At 34.9% G+C, this 19,926-nt stretch overlaps 1 protein-coding gene and 1 long non-coding RNA gene across 21 annotated transcripts in view; one reads left to right on the forward strand and one right to left on the reverse strand.

Annotated features, from left to right (window-relative positions):
- rdx (BTB/POZ and MATH domain-containing protein rdx) overlaps positions 1 to 19,926 on the reverse strand; it is a 153,110-nt gene that overhangs the window by 41,938 nt on the left and 91,246 nt on the right. For 4 of the 20 annotated variants that reach the window (XM_003696039.4, XM_012489763.3, XM_012489762.3 and 1 more), the window contains exon 1: positions 2,323 to 2,459. The exons of 15 other annotated variants lie outside the window; for them this stretch is intronic. In XM_003696039.4, the coding sequence (XP_003696087.1) occupies positions 2,323 to 2,435 (113 nt within the window). In that variant the 5' untranslated portion in view covers positions 2,436 to 2,459. Of the gene's footprint in view, positions 1 to 1,816; positions 1,919 to 2,322; positions 2,460 to 19,926 lie in introns of those variants that run through there. One more of the 20 variants, XM_012489764.3, reaches the window with a different exon arrangement.
- On the forward strand, positions 1,802 to 2,346 carry LOC147658468 (uncharacterized). Its single transcript, XR_015290622.1, has 2 exons — positions 1,802 to 2,057; positions 2,170 to 2,346. It is a non-coding gene; the product is annotated as an uncharacterized LOC147658468 (long non-coding RNA).

Genomic DNA, 19,926 nt, shown 5'->3' on the forward strand with positions numbered 1-19,926 from the left:
AATTCTTCGAAAATTAAATTTTGAAAAATGATTTTTTAGTTTTGTTGAATAGAAAATCAAAAGTCGAAATTTGGATAAAAAATTTAATTTTAGAATGCAAAATTTAAAATTCATTGATAAAAAATTCATTGTTTTTTCACGATGTAAAATTTAAAATTTAAACAAGTATCTAAATATCTTTAAATTTAAATTTAAAATCTAAACTATTAAAAATTGAAAATCCAAATTTATAATTGAAAATTTATTTTAAATTCTATGAAAATGTTTTTATTGAATGTATGTAAATTATGACAATGATACAAAAATAACCGAACCATAAGATAGCAATGAAAAAAAGATTTCTGAAGAAATGTCAGAAATAAAAAAAGATCATTTGAATAACACAGCATCATAAATTTTCTATTGATCAACAATAAAGAAAAAATACGATTAAAATATTTTTTTGAACATTTAACGATTCTAAACAAGTATGCATAAAAACATTTCAAATCTTTATCAATATTTAAAGGAAAGAAAAGAAAGAGAAAATAGAATATTTTAAAAATACAATTTCTTGAAAATGTATCATATCGATTTAAATTGGAAAAAAATCTTATCTATCTAATATTTAAACGTTCCATAAATATTCCAATCAATGTGAAATGCAAAATTTCTAATCTAAAAAAAATTTAATAATTACAGATCAAAAAAAAAAAAGATATCAAATATCTTATTAGAATGATTCGTTGCAAATGGAAATTCGCGCAAAAGTTCACGCAATGTCAAGATTAATAACAGGTGAGGTCCCACACAATTGTGGCCGCATTCATTAAATTGTAATTATAAAGTCGAAGATCTGTTTATAGCTTCGTGATTCATCACTTTGGCCGATAGCGTTCTGCTGGGCAGGAAGTGTAATGAGTAATAGTCTCCATCAAGAGAAGGTCTATCGGCGAAACTACTGATCGTACGCCCATTTGCCCACCCATATGATTCCCAACCATTGTTTAATTCGCTATATTCAATTACTAGACGTTTCGTGCGCTCCAACATTATTTCCCCTACTCATTCGACCGAGTTGAACGAAATATCACAATAGAGGCCTTCAACACTGCGTCCGCGAGATAAAGGAACGCTCGACTACAAAGAAATAAATTCTAACCGTCCACAGTTTAGAACACAAGGCAATGTTATGCTCGAAATGGCATATGAACACGTCGATGAGTTGGTAGAAAGCTTCATTGCCAGTTCTGTCACGATTCAATCGTATACGAATATAAGTATATGCGGTGAAGGCTGTTTACTGCCATGCTACGTCTTCTATAATATTGATAGAAAGATTTAACAGAGAAAGTAATATATATATATATAAAATGATAACATATTTACGATTATTGTGTCGGAAAATAATATTTGCAATACACGTAAACACGTTATATAGTAAAATTATTCACGATGGATGTTTTTAGAATCAAAACTTTGACATGAAAAGACAGTTATTCTAACCTATATGCGTGCGCGAGTATTATGTTATGTAGGCATATGTAGACGCGCGTGTAGTGACATCGTTTGTCGATCGAAGAATTTTCAGCCACAAAGAGAGAGAGAGAGAGAGAGAGAGAGAGAGAGAGAGAGAGAGAGAGAGAGAGAGAGAGAGAGAGAGAGAGAGAGAGAAAGAAAGCGACCGGAGGATAAGGTCGCTGTTAATGTTTCTACGTTTGAATTCCATCGACTCATATTCACGGTCAAATGTTTCAGTATAAAGGCAGATTGTCGAACCGTGACGGAGCCCGCATCGTACTCGGAAGGTCGACTTAACGTAAAAAGGTGTACTAACCTTGACGTCTTTCCTTCGCCATGCAAGCAACTTGACCAAGAACTTTCAAACTAATAACGAGTCCTGGCATCATACGCATCGTGTCGAAAGAACACACGACAGCTATGTAAATACACCGAGAATGTATAAATCTGTTAAATCAGTTGACTATAGTTATGGCAGGGATGGGTCGTTGACCAGTGCGCACTCTATGGCTGATACCGGCATCTGTGGCAGAATACTTCAAAACAAAGGGACACCGGTATTTTATAAAAGAAGAACACTTTCTTTTACAAAGTGTATTATTAAATCCTTTTCAGAATATGATTATGTAAAATATTGTCATTATAATAGAAGTGAAACATCGTTTTAAGGTCAATATGTGTTGCTGTATAGAACGTCGTATTGGATCAATAAAGACACTTAATAACATCGGGAACGAAAGAGGAAAAACAAACACGTTTGAGCAAAGACCCACCCTAAACGCAATGACGAGGAGGTTCGACGATTCAGTGGAAAATACGTACCGCGCCAGCGCCATCCTGACATGAGATAATCCAGGTCCCGTAGGTGTTGCGAGCAAGGTATCCAGATCTGGAAAGAATGCTTTATCGCCGACACTAAATCCCACTGGACACATGCGCGTAAATTCCTCGTCCTCGAACACACGAACTCGACATAACTTCTGGCCCTGGCTTCAAGGAGCCTCTCCCCTAATTTCGTTCACTTCGATTTTTATCGAGTAAACTCGTGGCGTCCTCGCGCCTACAAACGCAATCAGGGATTCTCTTTTTCTCCCTGTCTCTGATATACCACTGTCACTACCGCATTTTCACTGCCGTGTCTGTAGCGGCTCCGGGAAAAAAAGGCCTTCGCGACAGTCAATCACAACGGGGACGGTTAAACGAATAGCGACAAACTGTATAAATTGATGAACATGCACGACGGAGAACGATAGAAGCGTACGAAGCCCACGGTTAAACAAGAGACGAATAAAAAAAACGAAGCGATTGATTCGAATATTCGATCTCGGATCTGCCAGCCGACCAAATTAATTCGTGTGCGCGTGATTAAGGAGCGACTAGAACATCGAGAGCGGATACGCCTGCTCGGAACACTGTTCGCCAGTCACTATTCCAACTCCGATCACGGCGCTGGCTCGACTGAATTCGACTACTGAGAGTCTGCGAGTCCCCACCCCTGTATCTGTGGCCTCGTACGCTTTCGTTACGGTTCGGTCGTATTCGTGCACGCTTCGACGATGTTCGTGCTTTTCCGCGACCTCGTGTCGTGCTAGAACGATGATGGTTCACCGCCGGGTACCCAAGGCTCCCTCCTACAGGAAACTCCTCTTCGGGAATGCACGTTTTCTGGCATGCTGCTGCGAAATTATACGAACTATGTTATCATACGTAACATACTCTCGAAAGGTTTCTGCTATAATACACATATATGTTTTTTTCTAAGTGACATATTCTTTACATGGAATATTTTCGCTGATGCTTTTTTCAATCTTTTCATTCTCCGACACAATACACGTAGATGCATGTATATGCTATGATTATAAACGTATATGCATGATATAATTTGTCTAATATTTACGCGTTTTCGATAGAATGATCTCAAGATGATTACAGAATGGAATTATTCATACCGCTCTCGATACTATGTATACCCAGGGCATTCAAATCGGTAATGAAACCGGGGATATCGTTTACGAATTCAGTGGTATACACAATATATCGCCGGAACGTGTGAAAGGTTTTTTCGAGCGTGCCGAGTGTATCGGTGCTTTCATGTCACCGGAAATGGAGAACAAGCCTCTGTTCGTTGAATTACATGAAAAAGAGGTCACGAAAATGTTTTATGGGTGTTTAAGGTGGTTGTGGTCGGCGTCAATGGGACCGTGACGTCGTACCGGAATCACGCACGACGGTCGTGACATTGTGAAGAGAATACGGTATTCGTAAACTAATGTAACATAAGGGTCATCTTATAATTAAAGGAGAAAAAAAAAGAATCTTTTGTAAGACGAAACTTTACACATGCACAATCAAATAAACGTTGTAACATTTTTGGCATAAATCGTAATTCCTAATCATCCAATTCCAAGCCATTGTATCTAACATTGTATCAACGTTATTAATCAATAAGCGAAATTCTGCGTCGAAATCGATTCTTTAATAGCAGGAAATATATTACCCACGCTCATAACTTGAGCGAAACCAACAATTTTATGTAATCATACGCATGGATGCAAGTTTAAGGTTGCATGGATCTCGCTGACTGATACGTGTGCTGCTGTGTCCATAAATTAATGTCACGCTTTGAATAAACGCTTTCTCAAAGCGTCGGCCATCGTAAGAACGGATTTCTGCTCCATGATTCGTTCGATTCAAAAATATACAGATATAACTCTACATCGAAAAATTAGAGAAGAAAACACGCGAAGGAGATAAGATGGAAATAAATAATAACTTTTCTGAAAAACTTTTTTCTTTCGTGAAAAATTTGGAAAATTTGAATTCAAGTTAGAGAAAGAAAGAAAGAAAGAAAAGTCAGCGTTAATAAGAATGGCCCCGGGGCGCAGGGTCCCCTTGACCCCCTTAAAAAAACGTCCCTGAGTCTCATTCGCCCCAGAGTAAGCGATGAGTGTCGTGTAAACTCTATTATACTTTTGATTCTTTTTCATTTTTCCTTTCCATGTCGACGCTTCCTCGGTGTCTGGCATATCGTGACTACCTATATTTCCAAGTGAAATCATAGTGAAAAATAAATCGGCATAAACGGATAATTCTCTGACTTGTGTATCATATGAATTATCAATTATGCTCACTCTTCAATAATTTTATGTTTCTTTATTATCTATTCATCGTATGCTTATCTAAAATTTGCATGTAAATATTTATTAAACGATCGCGAGATACACGTTGATTTTATTAATAAATCATGATATAATGTCATGTTTGATTGATTATATAATAATAAAAAAAAAAAAATTAAATATGAATTTTTTTTATAATAAAACTGATCAGTCTCGAGTAATAAAAAAAATTCTTTTAAGATCATTAGCACAAGTGTTCTAAGTTCACGTCTAAGAACGTGTTAAAAGCGAGGAAGCGAAGCTAGTTTAATTGTTTTAGAATTTCATTTTGATAATTATACCGAAGTTGCACGAAACTTTGAAGAAGTTCTTTAAGAATTTATTCATACCTATAATGAACAAATACCTGTTCAAATTTTACTGAACAATTCTCACGAAACTTAGCTTCCCAGAGGAACATCCTCGAACTTGCCAAACGGCTACCAGAATCGAAGCTTACTAAATACAAGCGATATGTACGACTGCTTCGAGAAATCGTGAGTGCCTGGCGCAGCTGTCGTCGTAAAAGAGACACTTTCTTGTCCCGTGAGTGCCGTCTGTTCCTTTTGGACCAATTGCGTCTCTTGACCAGTTCGAACCAACGAAAGCAAGCTCTTCTTTCATTCTCTTTAATCGTTATTTACTCTCTGTGAATAATCCTAAAGGGGATCCGCTAGTTTAGACGATCATTGTCGAGTCGATTTTAAATAATCGAGAAACTTTACATATCGAATAAAAGACGTTTTATATTTACGGCTCTCCTCACATCCCGAGTGCCTTGTTATTGTTCAATAACGAACTTTTCGAATAAGAGGGAATAGAAAAAAATCTGAAAATTAAATCTTTAAATGATTTATTTCATTCTTTTGATTCCTGTAATTATTCCTGTGACTATTATTTATTATTTAAAGATCAATTAATGTAAAGTTGTAATGATGTAACGTTATTAATAATGATAAGATATTAAAATGTTAGATGTAATTTTCATTTTTATTAAAATTAAAATTTCAAGTGACGCATGAAACTGATTGCAATATAAAAATATTTAGAACAATTTTTCGAAATATTTTGCGGAGAGGGAAGGTAAGTACTTGATACAGGTCACTTAACTTTCTCATGGCAACGCTGGCACGAGCCTGTTGCTTGAACTGAATTAATTCGCAGTTATGTCAGGCGACCGAGTAATCATTGCTCTCCCCAAATGCGTTTATTAGAATATGATTCTAACAGAATCTATAGTGACATGTTTCAAGTATCGTAATACATTATTGACATCTGTCTCTCTTCTCATGGTAAAAGAAAAAGGAATTATTCAATTTTTATTAAATTCAATATCAATTATTGGAAATTTTGGAGGTTAGAATATTCATCGATCGAAATTTAATTACAAATATTAAGACATTTATTCTGAATTATTCGTTCTCTTTTTTAACCTCAAACTAGTTTTAATTATGTAATAAAAAATTGTTATGTATTGTTCCCAACACTTCACTTTTTTTGAAAAATGAATATAATTAAAAATAATTTATTCGAAATACAAGAGAGTTCTTCGAAAAATTCTACAATAATTCTATTCTAATGCAAGTAGTCCATGAAACTTCGCCGTTAAAAAAAAAAACAAAATGTTTGGAAAAAAGTCGTAGAGGGATTTCGATTTCGAGATGGAATGGGCTTTCGCCTGTACGGTCCAGCTGTTTCTGTGTCCGCTATAAAAACTGGTGCGTGGCGTTCCATCGATCTTCTCTTATTTTACCTTATTTTTTTTCTCTCTCTCTCTCTCTCTTTCTTCTCATCTTTAAATTCTCATCTGTCGCGAATTTTCAATTTTTCATCCGAAAAAAAAAAAAAAAAAAATTAACTTACAATAATTGACTTAACATCCGACAGATTAGAAAAGATTAATTAGACGACAAAAGTTGGATCTATTGCGCTTATTAAAGATGCACGATTCTTAATCATTTCGCTCGATTTCTCGTTAGAAATATTCCAATTAGAATGGAAAGATATTGAATCCAATCATCTTTATGCTCTATAATTTAAAAAGAAAGATTTAAAGAGATTTTCAATATTGCACGAAATTTAAATCATTCATTCGTTTAAAAAGATCGTCGATTTTTCTTATCTTCCTTTTTCCTCCCTCCTTTCGATTTTAATGAACCGACAACTGGCAGATGAATAATTAAATTAACACAGCTCGTTCGAAGTCTAGCCCTGGGCCAGGCGACGACTTTATGCACTGCAAATGAAAATACGAGACCCGTGGAATTAAACGAACGTGGATCGAGCGTCAGGAAACGTGCCAGGGAATTACTGTGTATGTGTGTGTGTGTGTGTGTGTGTGGCTATAGCTTTCTTTACGATTCTGGGATTTTTAACGTGTCTTGGCTCGCTTTTTCGATTCGAATGATTATGAAAATTGGACCAGCCTTCGATGTGCTTGAGAGTTTGCGTGAAATTTACGGATAAATTGTAACGAGTTTCTCCCCGCGATGTGATTTAAGAAAATTGTGAAGTAACAAGATGTTGCAATTTGTGTCACGGATCTTGATGGAATTAGTTGGCTGATTGATAAAATTTATGTCGAGAGATGATGTTAACGTGTAATTTTGATGCTTTGGAATAATTTTTCTTTTTTCTTTATTTTATTTAACATTTAGATTCGGTTCAAGTACGTAAGAAATACGTAGGTAATAACAAAATATGATTAAAATATCTTCGAAATTGATGAACTTTTTCCCCTCCGTAAGTGGCTTGCATCACATTGATGCGTTTAAAAAAAAATAGATCGATTTTCATAGATTCACTTTCATACTTTCATTCAGAGAAATAGATCATTCGTAAGGATCTTTATTATTATCGAAAATATTTTTTAAAAATCTTTTCAACGATGAGACAGAAATACGTACGTAAATAAATTTTTTTTAGAAATTTTAAAAATCTTCAACACTGACAAGATTCAACTAGAAATGGATCTCGATGTATCATTAAGAGATTATATTATAATAATCAAGTTATCGATTCATCATTTCAATTCAATTTAAAAAAAAAAAAAACTCCAAAATTCGACTTTAAAATTCCAAAAAATCCTCCCCCATTTTCCTTCGATCCAAACAATTCAAACGATCCTAAAAATTCACGCTTATTCCCCGCACACAAACTTTCTCTCGTTTTCCATTTCACGTATTCCCCCCACTCTCCAATTTTCGTCTCTTCCCCTCCTCGCCCCCCCCTCTCTAAGGGGCGACTTATTTGCGACCGATGCCAGAATCTGAATTCATACGGCCCATTCGAGCATTATTATGCATTGTTACTGCCCGGAGCGACACGAAGAAGTCTGCGCTCTCAATGCATCCGGAGGAGACCGCCATGAGTGTCACGACAGGGATGAACAATGAGCCCTTCCCATGACCGGTTCCCTCCACACCCAGCCGAAAAACTTTCTAGCCTGTTTTCAGGTGATAAATCCCGACGATCCGTTCGGTTAATCTTATGCAGGTTTGCAGATGGTTTGCAGATCGGTTGTGGTCGGTCGGTTTAATGATTTTGTGGTTTGGGCGGAAATATTAATCTTTGGATTTTATTTACGCATTTAATTTTGAAATTTTATTTTCGGATATTTTCGGATCATTAATTTTTCTTCCAAAATGTACTTTCTAAAAAGTAGATTATTCTTTCAAAGAACATTAAAACGTACGAAATTTTTTCTAAAAATTTCTAAAAATTTGGAATAGTAATAGAAATTGTGAGAAGATGGGGAATAAAATATTTCTTATTATTAAAAACTAATTTTTTACAGTTAACTGTGATTTGAGGTGGATAAAATGGATATCGTGACGTTGGCGATTATCTATCAGAGACTGTATATATCGTTTAAATGATTACAAAGTATTTCTCAAATATCGATATACTATAAAAATTTAAAATAGAGACAGAGAGAGCCATCTACCACACGCGGATGAAAGAGTGGATAAAAGAGTCAATGTTAAAATTACCTGCAATTCAGAAACACACACGAGGATTTACACGAGGAATCCTCGTCAAACTATTCGTAAATAAGGGTTAACCATTCTCTTAACCGCAAGAATAAAGCTATAATTTAGAACGAGTTGAACACAACCCCATCAGCTCCATTCGCACGCTTTCGAATATCGATACGATTCGTGTCCACGCGATCGACGCGTGAAATGAAAGGAGAAGCGGAAACGCGCGCTTCCTGCCGGGGCTTCGATTGTTCGATATTGAAAAAGTTTCTGAAACGAAATTAAGCGAGGATTTTTCGCCAACTTTTCGCCAACGCTGATTTTTAACGAATTGTTTTCACAGGTATCTCTCTCGTGGTCGCGTTTTGATTTTGAACCCGATTGGTTCCGATTCATCGATTATCGATCAGTTTATTCTCTCTCTCTCTCTCTTTCTTTCTTTCTCGTCGGTGTACACACACGTCGTGAAATCGGACGGAGAGTCAAAGTAAACGTGTTTCGAAAGTCAGGACCAAACGGCGGAAATTTCGAAAGCGGAGGACACGATGGTGGTGGTTTGTTCAGGGTCGTGTGAAATATGTATTATCTTCGTTCTTTGGAGTATTACGTTTTTTTTTTTGTATAGATTTTTTTTATAGAGGGATGGATTAGGAATGAAAGAAATTTTGATTATTCATAATTTCTGACGAATAAAAGTTAAAAGCTCGTTAGTCGTTATAAAAGTGTAACATTTAAAGTCAGAAATTAAAATGGTCTTTGTTCTTGTCTTATATTATGAACGCTTGTTTAATTTCAAAGTATCGATAAAAATTGATGTAATTGATAATATAATTAAGATAATAAATAAAGGATGGACGGATAAATTGATTAGAAAGTCAAAGAATAATTTAAAAATATCGTCCTATTGTATATCTTCAACGAAATGAAATATAAGGGATTATAAGACTAGAGAATAGAGAATGGATTTTTAATTGATATTTTATTTAATTATTCTATAATAGGAAAAATATATATACATTTTTACACATTTCTTTTTCCCAATTCTTTAAATACAAAAATTAATTTGATTAAAAATATATTTAAAACATACATAATAAAAAATGAAGCTATAATAAAACCAATTAAAAAATTAAAAATTTCAAGATTAAATATAAAATTACGAAGATTCAATTACAACAACTATGTATAATAATAATAATAATAATAATACAATCTCCAATTGGAATCGAATGTTAAAGTTTCTTCCAAAGCACTTTGCAAACATTTCTTTCACCTCTCTTTTGCCACGTTTCAACACTCTCTCCTCTTCGCCACGAATCAGAATCCTAGGACCCTAAACAAACTTTGTCCATCGTCCAATTAAAGCGTCAGTCCCATTTGAACCTCGCCTCGTCCACAACCAGCTCCCCCACCGACTTTCCTTCTCCCTCGTCTGATGGAAATTTCCACCGATCCTTTTCCCCTTGATCCTCAGGGACCGAAATCTAGGGTGTCCGTTACGAGTGTACGTAACTCGTCCATAGATAAGGAACGAAACGTGCAAAAAGGTGGAATGGAAAGTTTCTGCATTTTTTACTGCTACGTCTCTGTTCGATTATTAAGCGAACAATCAAATAAAATAAGAAACGTGTTTAGCAAGATTATTACGAAAATTAACGGGTAATGGAAACAAGCTATATTTAATTCAATTACATTCCATTCCTACATTCAAAAACCTAACCTAAATTATATCACCGTAAAATTTCTTACGAATAAATTCTTATAATATAATCAACTCTTATATATATAACCTAACCTAACCTAATCGTAAAACTCTTCCATCCCTGTTCCTTCTATTCTAATGAGAAAAATTTTTACACAACTGTGGCCATCAAACAAGCTACGTATACCGGCTGGTTGTTTCGGGCGTTGTTCCAGTTCGGCCGCTAATATTGCGTGGAAAGTGGCAAAGAGGGAGGTTTCTTGCACGGAGGAGAGGTCGTGGAGATGGTGTGACTGTGCAGGGTGGAAGAAACTACCGCCGTGCCGAGGCACGGGGGTATAATAGGCGGCCTGTGAGGGGGAGGAGGAGACGAATAGAGAGACAGAGGGAGGAGGGGTGATTGTGTTAGAGCGAGGCAGAGAGCGGAATGGAGGGTTCAGACGAGGTCAGGTCACGGGACGAGCTGCTGTGCTCGGTCGATAGAACGAAGCAACCACCTATGCCCGCACACCATGCCAGCTATGGCGTACGTGTGCGTGTATAACAACATCGTCTCGTAAGTATTGGAAGCGTTTCTCTTCTCTGATCTGACAATTGTCGCTACAAAATATTTGAATTAAAACGTGTTCTCGAGAGTTCTATATTGAAAATTCGATTTTGAAAGTTTGATTCGTTCTTGTCTGGGTCAGTGATCTTCGATTTGGAAAATCTTCTCGATGAGAACAACAAGATTCTTTCGATCGAAATTTGTAACAGTGATTGGAATTTTGAATAATATTGAAACACTGATTACAGGTAAATAAAATTACTGTTTCGGATAATTTTTTGAAATATTCATAATAAAAATCTTAGAGTTAAACGGAGTTTAGTCGAAGTAAAAGTCAACGAAAAATTTTTTTCCAAACAAATCGAAACCCAACCCAAATACATAAATTCACCCTTGAGGATACTCTATTCTACTCTCTGCCCACAGATTTCCCCCGGCTGAACAGTAGTTTAAAATAAAAGCGTCATAAAAGCATCCATACTGATAAATCACGATTCTTTTTTTAATCGTTTCTTGGACGATCTGGCTTTCAAGCGATTATGGAATTATCTGTTTCAATGGAAAATGATTAAATATTAGAAACGTTGGTTTTCTTTTTAAAATGTGCGAAATGTATCTTTCAAGGAAAGAATTTTCTTGTTCTTGCAAGAGATATTTGGATTCCTAAAGTGTTTGTTTAAACACGAGAACGCTGTTACGCGAAAGATCAAACATTGCAGCATGTTATCAAGTATTCCGTTTCATAAGAAAATGTAATTTTGGCGCTGGTTCGCTTTGTCCCTTCTCTACAATTTTGTTTATAGTTGTCTTAGAAATTACATTATGTAGAATGATAATAATTTGTCCATAAATGGATCATGTGAAGATCAACTTTAATTCTTTATAAATTTTATAATTTTTAATGTTAATCGATACATGCAATATAAATAATTTAACCATCCATAGAAAAACTATCAATACTGCACAATGTTGTCTCTTATCTTTAGATAAAAACAGATGTACACATAGCAAAGTAAAATTGAATGAAATTTCAAATTATTTTCGAAATATCGAATAAGTTTGCTTAAACTAATTCTCTTAAACTCTTTCATCTTTCCTATACTCTACTATACAATCCACCTTCCAATTGTTATTCCTTCCTCATTTCTTCCATTGTTATTAAAATCAAACGCGTTATTATTAACAGAACACGAATAGTATAGGAAGATCAAAAATCTTTCTCAAAGAAAAGGAAAAAAAAAAAAAAAAAGAAAACGCAACACACACACACACACACAGCAACAATATAATTGAGAATAAAAGGAGACAAAGGATGCCGCGATCGAAAGGAAAGTAAGAACATTGTCACATTGTTTGAGGAGGAATGCTCGGCCACTCACGTGTGTGGCCACTTCCTCGTCCGGTCTGCTCGCCTCGTGGAAGACCTCGATAAGGTCGCATTAAGGATTCAGGAATGGCACGACGACGGCGCAGCATCGCGAGAACACGAGGCGAGTTGGAGACGGTCCAAGAGGAGTTGGTGCCAGATGTGGAAAAAGGAAAGCTCAAGAAGCGCGATGGAAACGGATGAATGCCTGTTAGGCAACCGATCGATACCGCGTTAACGTGCCATTTGTACCATTTCTTCTTCTTCTTCTTCTTCTTCTTTTTTTTTTTTTTGGCACGCGTGTTTTATTTCAGAGACCGAAATAGCGGCGGAGCAACGTAAGAAGGATCGTCTTTCGTTTCGTTTTTTTGACAAAATTTTGATCCACTTCATCGTATCGTTTTTTTATTGTAAAGTTTTTGTCACAAAGTTTATTTATTTTCGTTTTAATCAACCCTGTTCATATTCTATGTTTAACTACAAATAGAATGTAGTTCAATCATTGTGAACAAGATATGAAATTAATTTCTTATTTTTTAGATACTTGACTTTAGATTTTCTAAGATTTATGAAGCTTATACATATATAGGATGCTTAATGGAGAATTCAATATCGATCAATATTTTAAGATCCATTTGGACACGATTCTTCAGACTCGTTAATCAATCTTTTTTTTTTTTTTTTTTTAAACAAAATTGACCAACTCCTTTTATTGAAACAAGATTTAAATTTTCAATTCTTTCGATAACGAAAAATAGGAAAATAACATGAGTTTCAAAATTTTGAAAAATATTCCAACAAGAAAGGATCCAAAAATTCCCCACATCTCCATCGATTCACACGAATCGAGGATGCTCTCGTAGCAGAACGAGCGATCTTGACTCCTTTCTTTCTTGATCTCGACGCATGGATCGAACGACGATCGTGGAAATGACTTTTACGATAAAACGGAGTCAAAGTCAAGACACGGGGATCTGACACGGACCTCGCACAACTCGGTCAAGGCAGAAGACCGTTAGAGCTCGCAGGACACACTTTGTACACACGGTGTGTGGGGGAGAGAGGCGAGTATATCGCACTTTCAGACGCGTCGAAGATGATGACACGATCGATCGACCCGAGCTTATGATCCACTTCCATCGCCGTCCTTGTCGAAACAGATTCGTGGAAACGGATCGATAAATTTCGAAAAAAAAAAAAAAAGCCTGAGATACTCGATTACATTAGATAAACCAAGTGAAAACCAAGTTTCGAAAATTTAGAAAAGAGAGGATTCCCTTTGTGATCGAAGATAATGTATTATTTTCCAACTTGTTTCGTGATAGTATTTCAATTAAATCGAGCGACCCAGTTTGCTCAAAATAAATTCTTAACAAAAAAAAAAAAAGAAAAAACGTTTATTCAATTGCGCTTAACAGCTAGGCTCTCCCATTGACTAATTCGCAGGGATGATGTCCTTGACTTTAATTCTGCTTTGAACGATTTTCTTCGAAATTGGATCTGGAATACCAATTTGGATTATGGGAGAAGGAAAGGAAGATTATTAAAAAGAAAGAAAGGAAGGGGACGGTTTCATTTAATGATCCCAAGAGAAGCAGCCAGCTATTGTAATGGAAGCAACATGGTGGGGATGGTTGTAAGGTCAAGGTGATCTAACGAAAACGCCTGTTTCCTTAGAAATTGGTCCAAGCGAGCTCAAATTAACCTCAATCAGAAGGAAGGCAAGTAGTTGTTTTTTTTTTTCCTTTTACAACAAGATTAATAAGATAGATATATCAATTGCGATACATCAATTCGTTCGATGCATTGATTAAAAATAAAAGGAATCAACAATTTTGTGATGTTAAATTAACATTTTTGGAAAATATTTTCATTCATAATTTAGTTTCAATCACCCAAGAAGAAAATTAAGACGATTTCTTCTTCTTTTGAAATTATGCTTTGAATTTAACTCTAATCTTTTCCATCATTCTCTCCCTATGATAGTAATATGTAATAAAATTAAAAACAATAAAACTCTAACTGCATATAAAGAATAATAATAATAATAATAATTCGTTTGAAAAACTTGCGAACTCGTGGATGTTAATAAGTGGATGTTAATAGGTTTTACGTGATAAGTAATATTAATTTTAAAATGAAACTTCTCTCTCTCTCTCTCTCTCTCTCTCTCTCTCTCTCTCTCTCTCTCTCTCTCTCTCTAGAGGATACTAAAAAGAATATAAACGGGATAATATATAGGAACCAAGGACAAAGAGAATTAAGAGAATTATGCAGTGAGAAACAGTTTACGACGATCGATTATACAATTATTTTAACGTAACGCGGAATTTAAAGTGTTCGATACTTGATGCTCTGCCAGAATTGGCCCGTCAGAGAATTGATGAAAGTAAAACCGGTCGAAACCGCATCTGGTCTCCATTATTCATTACAATTTTTTTTATTAGTAAAGGGAACAGTTTTATTCTTTTTTCGTTGATTCGTCAAATTTTACGATGATACCCTTCCCTTCGAAAGAAAAAGAGAAACTGAATCAAGGCAGCGATGATAAAATAAATTTTTCATCGGTTGGAAAATTTTCTCCTACTCCCCAGAACTCGTTTAATCCATTAGCGACCAATGACACTTGCTCTTCTCGCGTGGAAGGCTTGTTTCGTCCGCAATAAAAATGGGGTCAAACCCCTCTTGTGGGCCAAGGTGTCGCACGTGTTAGGCGATCTCCGCTTTCAGCGACAATCGCGCGTCCGCGAGAATTATTAATCGTACACTGTTCGCCGCGATCCATCACCATTTCCACTCTTAATTTCTTCTCGTTGTTTCTCCTTTTCCCTTTCTCTCGCGTCTCGAAAATTCAAATTAATGTAAAATTAATTGCGACTCGAATCCTTTCCTACACCAAAATTTGGAAAATTTTTACGGCGAGGGAAATTACGAACTACTTTTGAAAGATCTTTAAATTTGCACAAGATATCCATCCTTGGAGAAGGAATAATCCAAAGATGAATCTTCCTTGGAAGGAAAAATTTCTAAATCTCTCCATTCGCTACTCGACAACGTATCAAAAAGCCTTCGGTCGAGGAAATATCGATCGATATCCAATGATTTCCTCCATGGTAAAATCCCTTTGTCGAAAATGTATACATCAGAGCGTCTCGCGTCTCTGAGGGGTGCAACCCTCAAACGGATATTCCAATGCGATGTTGTCGAGAGCGATTCTTGCGGATCGGATATACACAAGGGATCCACGCGCGCCATTAATCTAAAAAAAAAAGGACGAAAGGAAGGAAAAGAGAAGGCAAAAAAAAAAAAAAAAAAAGAAAAAATCGTCAGCTCCTACGTTTTATAAGATGGAAACATAAAATTGTAGATGGACTGAAGAAAATCGTGTGTTTTAAAAAAATTCTTCCTCGAAATTGTTTTGATTTAGAAAATGAACGATTGAACGATGATTCAAAATTTCGAAAAAATTATTTTGAATGATACGGAAATCGTTTGTTTTGGATGTAAAAGTTATTTGACACGATAGATAAAAATTGTGGATATTTATCGATTGTTATTGCGTTTCGATAATTCGACAATGAAAATAAAGTGAAAAGAAAAGGAGCAGATGTTACTGATTGATTATTAATATTGATTTTTCTGCTAATAAACGAGTTTTTTTTTTATGGATGGATTCCTGTTTTTCTTTTTATCTTCGATCGATTAATTGTGTCTCAATAAATATTTCAATCTTGTCGAACCTCAGAAACGCTTACATTGAACTATAATTTTATTTAATTTCAAGTTCCATTTGACGTCGTTTGATAATCCATCAAAATTTAGTTAGTTTCATATATTGAATTAATTATGTCCAACGATCGATCATTTATTACTCTTAATTATTTATATACTTTGTTCCATTACAACAAAAAATTTATTATTCTTAATCCACGTACATGTACATATATATACACACGATACAATTAAAAAAAAAAAAAGAAAACTACATACCTAAATAAAGAAAATGTTAATATCAACGAAATCGAGAGAAACGATTTTTCTTCTCCCTTGATCTTCAATCCACTACTTCAATCCATTGTTGTGCTAAAAAAAGAAAAGAAAAGAAGAGGAAAAAAAGAAAAAATTCCAGAGAAGTCGCAAGGCTCCCCATTTCCCCCCTGTTCTCGCCCTTATTCTCGCCAATAAAACAGCTTAACAAGGTCCGCCACTCGGCCTAATTTCCACGTAAGGTATTTTCTGTTCACGGACGTCCCTGTCACCAAAGTGTCTACCCGGTGAAATTCTTCTCCCTGACGACTCATAACGAATTAACGGAAACGTCGATAATTAAAAAAAGAGAGTGAAAAAAGAGAGGATCGATCGAAATTTTCGATCACGATCACCAACAACACCTTTCACAAGTTGAATCGATCGAATGGAAAAAGGAAAATCTTGAAATCGAAATGTGAATTATGAACGATTGATTTGAAATTTTTCGTTATTAAAAAATTTCGTTGCTTTCTTGCAAGTTTGCAAGTACAATAATTTGTATTAAAATTTCTTGAAAATATTATACGTTTTTGTCACTGTTCGCCAAAAATGAAAATTGAAGATGATTTGAAATAATTGAAAAATCTTCTTGCTTTTTGAAACGATGTCCAGGATTTTTTACAATTCAAAGGAAAAATATAAAAAAATATATTAACGAAACGAGAATTTCTTTTTTATTTTCTATAAAACTTTTCAACAGCTTCAAGAGAGAGCTTCTCATTTAAAAATATAAATAGAGATATTTTTAATTTTCCACCAAAAAATTTTTGCTTTGACCTCATAATTTTTTCGCATACTTTATTCTTATCAATTTTTTATGATATAACAAATAAGATAATTATATTATAAAATATTCCAACAAAAATTTCGACTTTGACTCGATTATTATCGTACAACATCAATTTTATTTTATCGTAATAATGAACAAAATTTCTTCCCTCCATTTTTCCAAGAAAAACAAAAATGATTTCGTAACTTTACATTACGTCACGTGAAATCGTCGCTTTTTATATCGCGCGAACAACGAGAGCACACACTGTCAGATGGACGGCCGTGTGATCCAGATTGAATCGATTAACGTATCCTCCTCTGCAGTGCAAATATTTACCCGTTGTATACACCTCGGTTGAAATCGATTTGCCGAGCTTGGCCACCTTCCCAATTTCCTCCTATCGGCAATAAACTGTATCAAACCGTTTTCTCAACTCAATCTTTCCGCGGTCTCCTATCAAATATATATTTCCACGTCAATAAGCTTTCTCCGTCTTCACCAGCTGGATCCTCAACCTTCGAGCGATCGATCGACGTTGCACAGTTTTCCACTTTCGCCCTTCCTTCGATCGGAGAGAATCTTTGTATCGCTCGTTTCGATTTAAATATTGAGTGAAAAAAAAATAAATCCACACTTTCCTAATCATAGAATTTATCAGAGTCATTTTTTCTGTCAGTTATAGAGAGAATAAAATTTATCACTTGGAAACAAAAATATCTACAATATGGATATTGATAATTGAAAAATAATTAAAATTTAATCGATAATTGTCTTCTTATCTTTGGCTGTCTTTATAGTTTTTGAGGTATAATTTTGGCTCAACGTCGGATGAACAGTGAACATTGTTCTGTTAGTGAAAGAATAAAAAAAAAAAAAATTAATGAAAAAATAAATTGTTTGAGAAACAGTTACGACGAGTCGAGAGCCTGTAAATCTTGAAATACAGCCAGGTGGCTGTACCAGGTGATGTTTAGTAGCTGTGGCCAGAACGTAATTCTGATTGAGACGTACGGCTAGTGAACCAAGGGTCAAACGTTATCGCGAGTACTGCTGCGTGCTGGTTCAAAGCCGCTCCTAGAATCTGTGGAACGGTTGATTAATTAACGGTGCTCGGGTCGAGTCGTGGTTCCAATTATCTGAATTCATGCGTGCCAATGAAATTCAAATTGTGGATGGACCGTGGATGGACTTTGAGGAATCAGAACAACGCTTTAAAAGCGTTAGTTAGTTTCCAAGTAAGCCAACTTTAAAAACAAAGTAACCTATATCAGAGTTGGAGATCTTAGTGTAAAGCTTTACGACTTTGGAACAATTTTAATACAAAATATGTTATACTTTGACCCAATCTAACTTAACTCGAAGCTTGGTTTAAATATTTACAGTCTCATTAATAGAGTTATTCTTTGTGCAAAATATTTAAATATTTAAATAATTTTACAAATAATAATTATTTTCCGTATGAAAAATATTTGAGTTATACTTTTGATTTAACTTAACTCAAAATTTTGATTTACATTTCACTTTATTTATAGTGGAATTTTTTATTTTCTGCATGCAAAATATTTAAGCAATATTTTGAAACGGATACTGGTGCAAGATGACTGGTTTGATGATTAATTTAAAAATGTTTCGCTTACGAGCTAATGATAACTTTGTATTTCAATCTATATTTTTTTCTAGTTAATTAAAACATATTTGAACATAAATTAATATATTAGCAATTCGTTAGCATGAATATAGAATGCTGGAAAAAAGACACGTGTACATTAGGTTAGAAACGTATTAGATTTCTATAGATAAACTTACAATTAATATTCCACTGATTGTAACAGTTAAAATTATAAATTTTCAATTTTTTATTCTTATATTCAGATGCCTTTAGCAAAATTAATAACAAATTTATATCGAGACAAAGAAAATATAACGAATTGATAGAATATAATTGTTTTAACATAAGCGAACAACAATCAACCTAACCTAACCTAGCTACCTCTCTTTCTTATTAAACGGAAATGTATAATATAATTGCATATACACACATTATACATTTAATTGTTTCAATTCAACATTTTCTTTTCTAACGCGCTTAAATTTTATTTTATTCCTGTTTCACGTGGAATAACGAGCGAAACGTATCTTTGGAGGAAGCCTGTTTTCAGAAACGATCCGGGCAGCATCGTAGAGGGCAGCATCAGCGATTTCGTGGAACGCAAATCTCGCGAAATGGAATCCTCGCTATGGCGGAATTAATAAGCAACGAGGGGGAAGTAAGCAAAAGGAAACTAAGTTTTACGATTATTCCACCCTGCTCTAACGAGCTTCCATCGGATGGATTTTTACAAAATGAGGAGAGACAGCCTTTGCTTGCTGTTACACGCGAATTCTTTCCACTTCTCCCCTCTTCTCCCTCTTCTGTGTACACGCTTTCTTAATGAGCGAACGTCACGCTTAATCGGACGCTTAATCGTGTATCTCGACCATGCCTCTGTTAACGTGATCTCATCGTACGTATATTTTAATAGGCGAATTAATACGATGCTCGGCTATGATACGAGGATGTTTATAATTGAAACAATTACTCTTTATCCTTGTTGACCATATATTTTAAACGTATATTCGTCGCACCTCTATTTTTATGTATCGAAGTCGCGAATTTCGCCAATCGTTCTTTTTAAAATTTTGCTTTACATAAATAATTTACACTATGTACGATCTACATGGAATAAAACAATGAATTTTTCGGTAAACGTAAATTATATCCATTTTTAAAAAATTGAATCAACACTTTAAAGTAAATATACACGTATGTAAGAAGAATTGTGTATCGAAAATAAAATAAAATTCCACCGAGAAATAAAATGGCGAATACTTT

The sequence above is a fragment of the Apis florea genome, unplaced genomic scaffold (assembly GCF_048593485.1).
Source record: "Apis florea isolate Af1SG1 unplaced genomic scaffold, ASM4859348v1 contig_2272_pilon, whole genome shotgun sequence".
Classification (NCBI taxonomy): domain Eukaryota; kingdom Metazoa; phylum Arthropoda; class Insecta; order Hymenoptera; family Apidae; genus Apis; species Apis florea.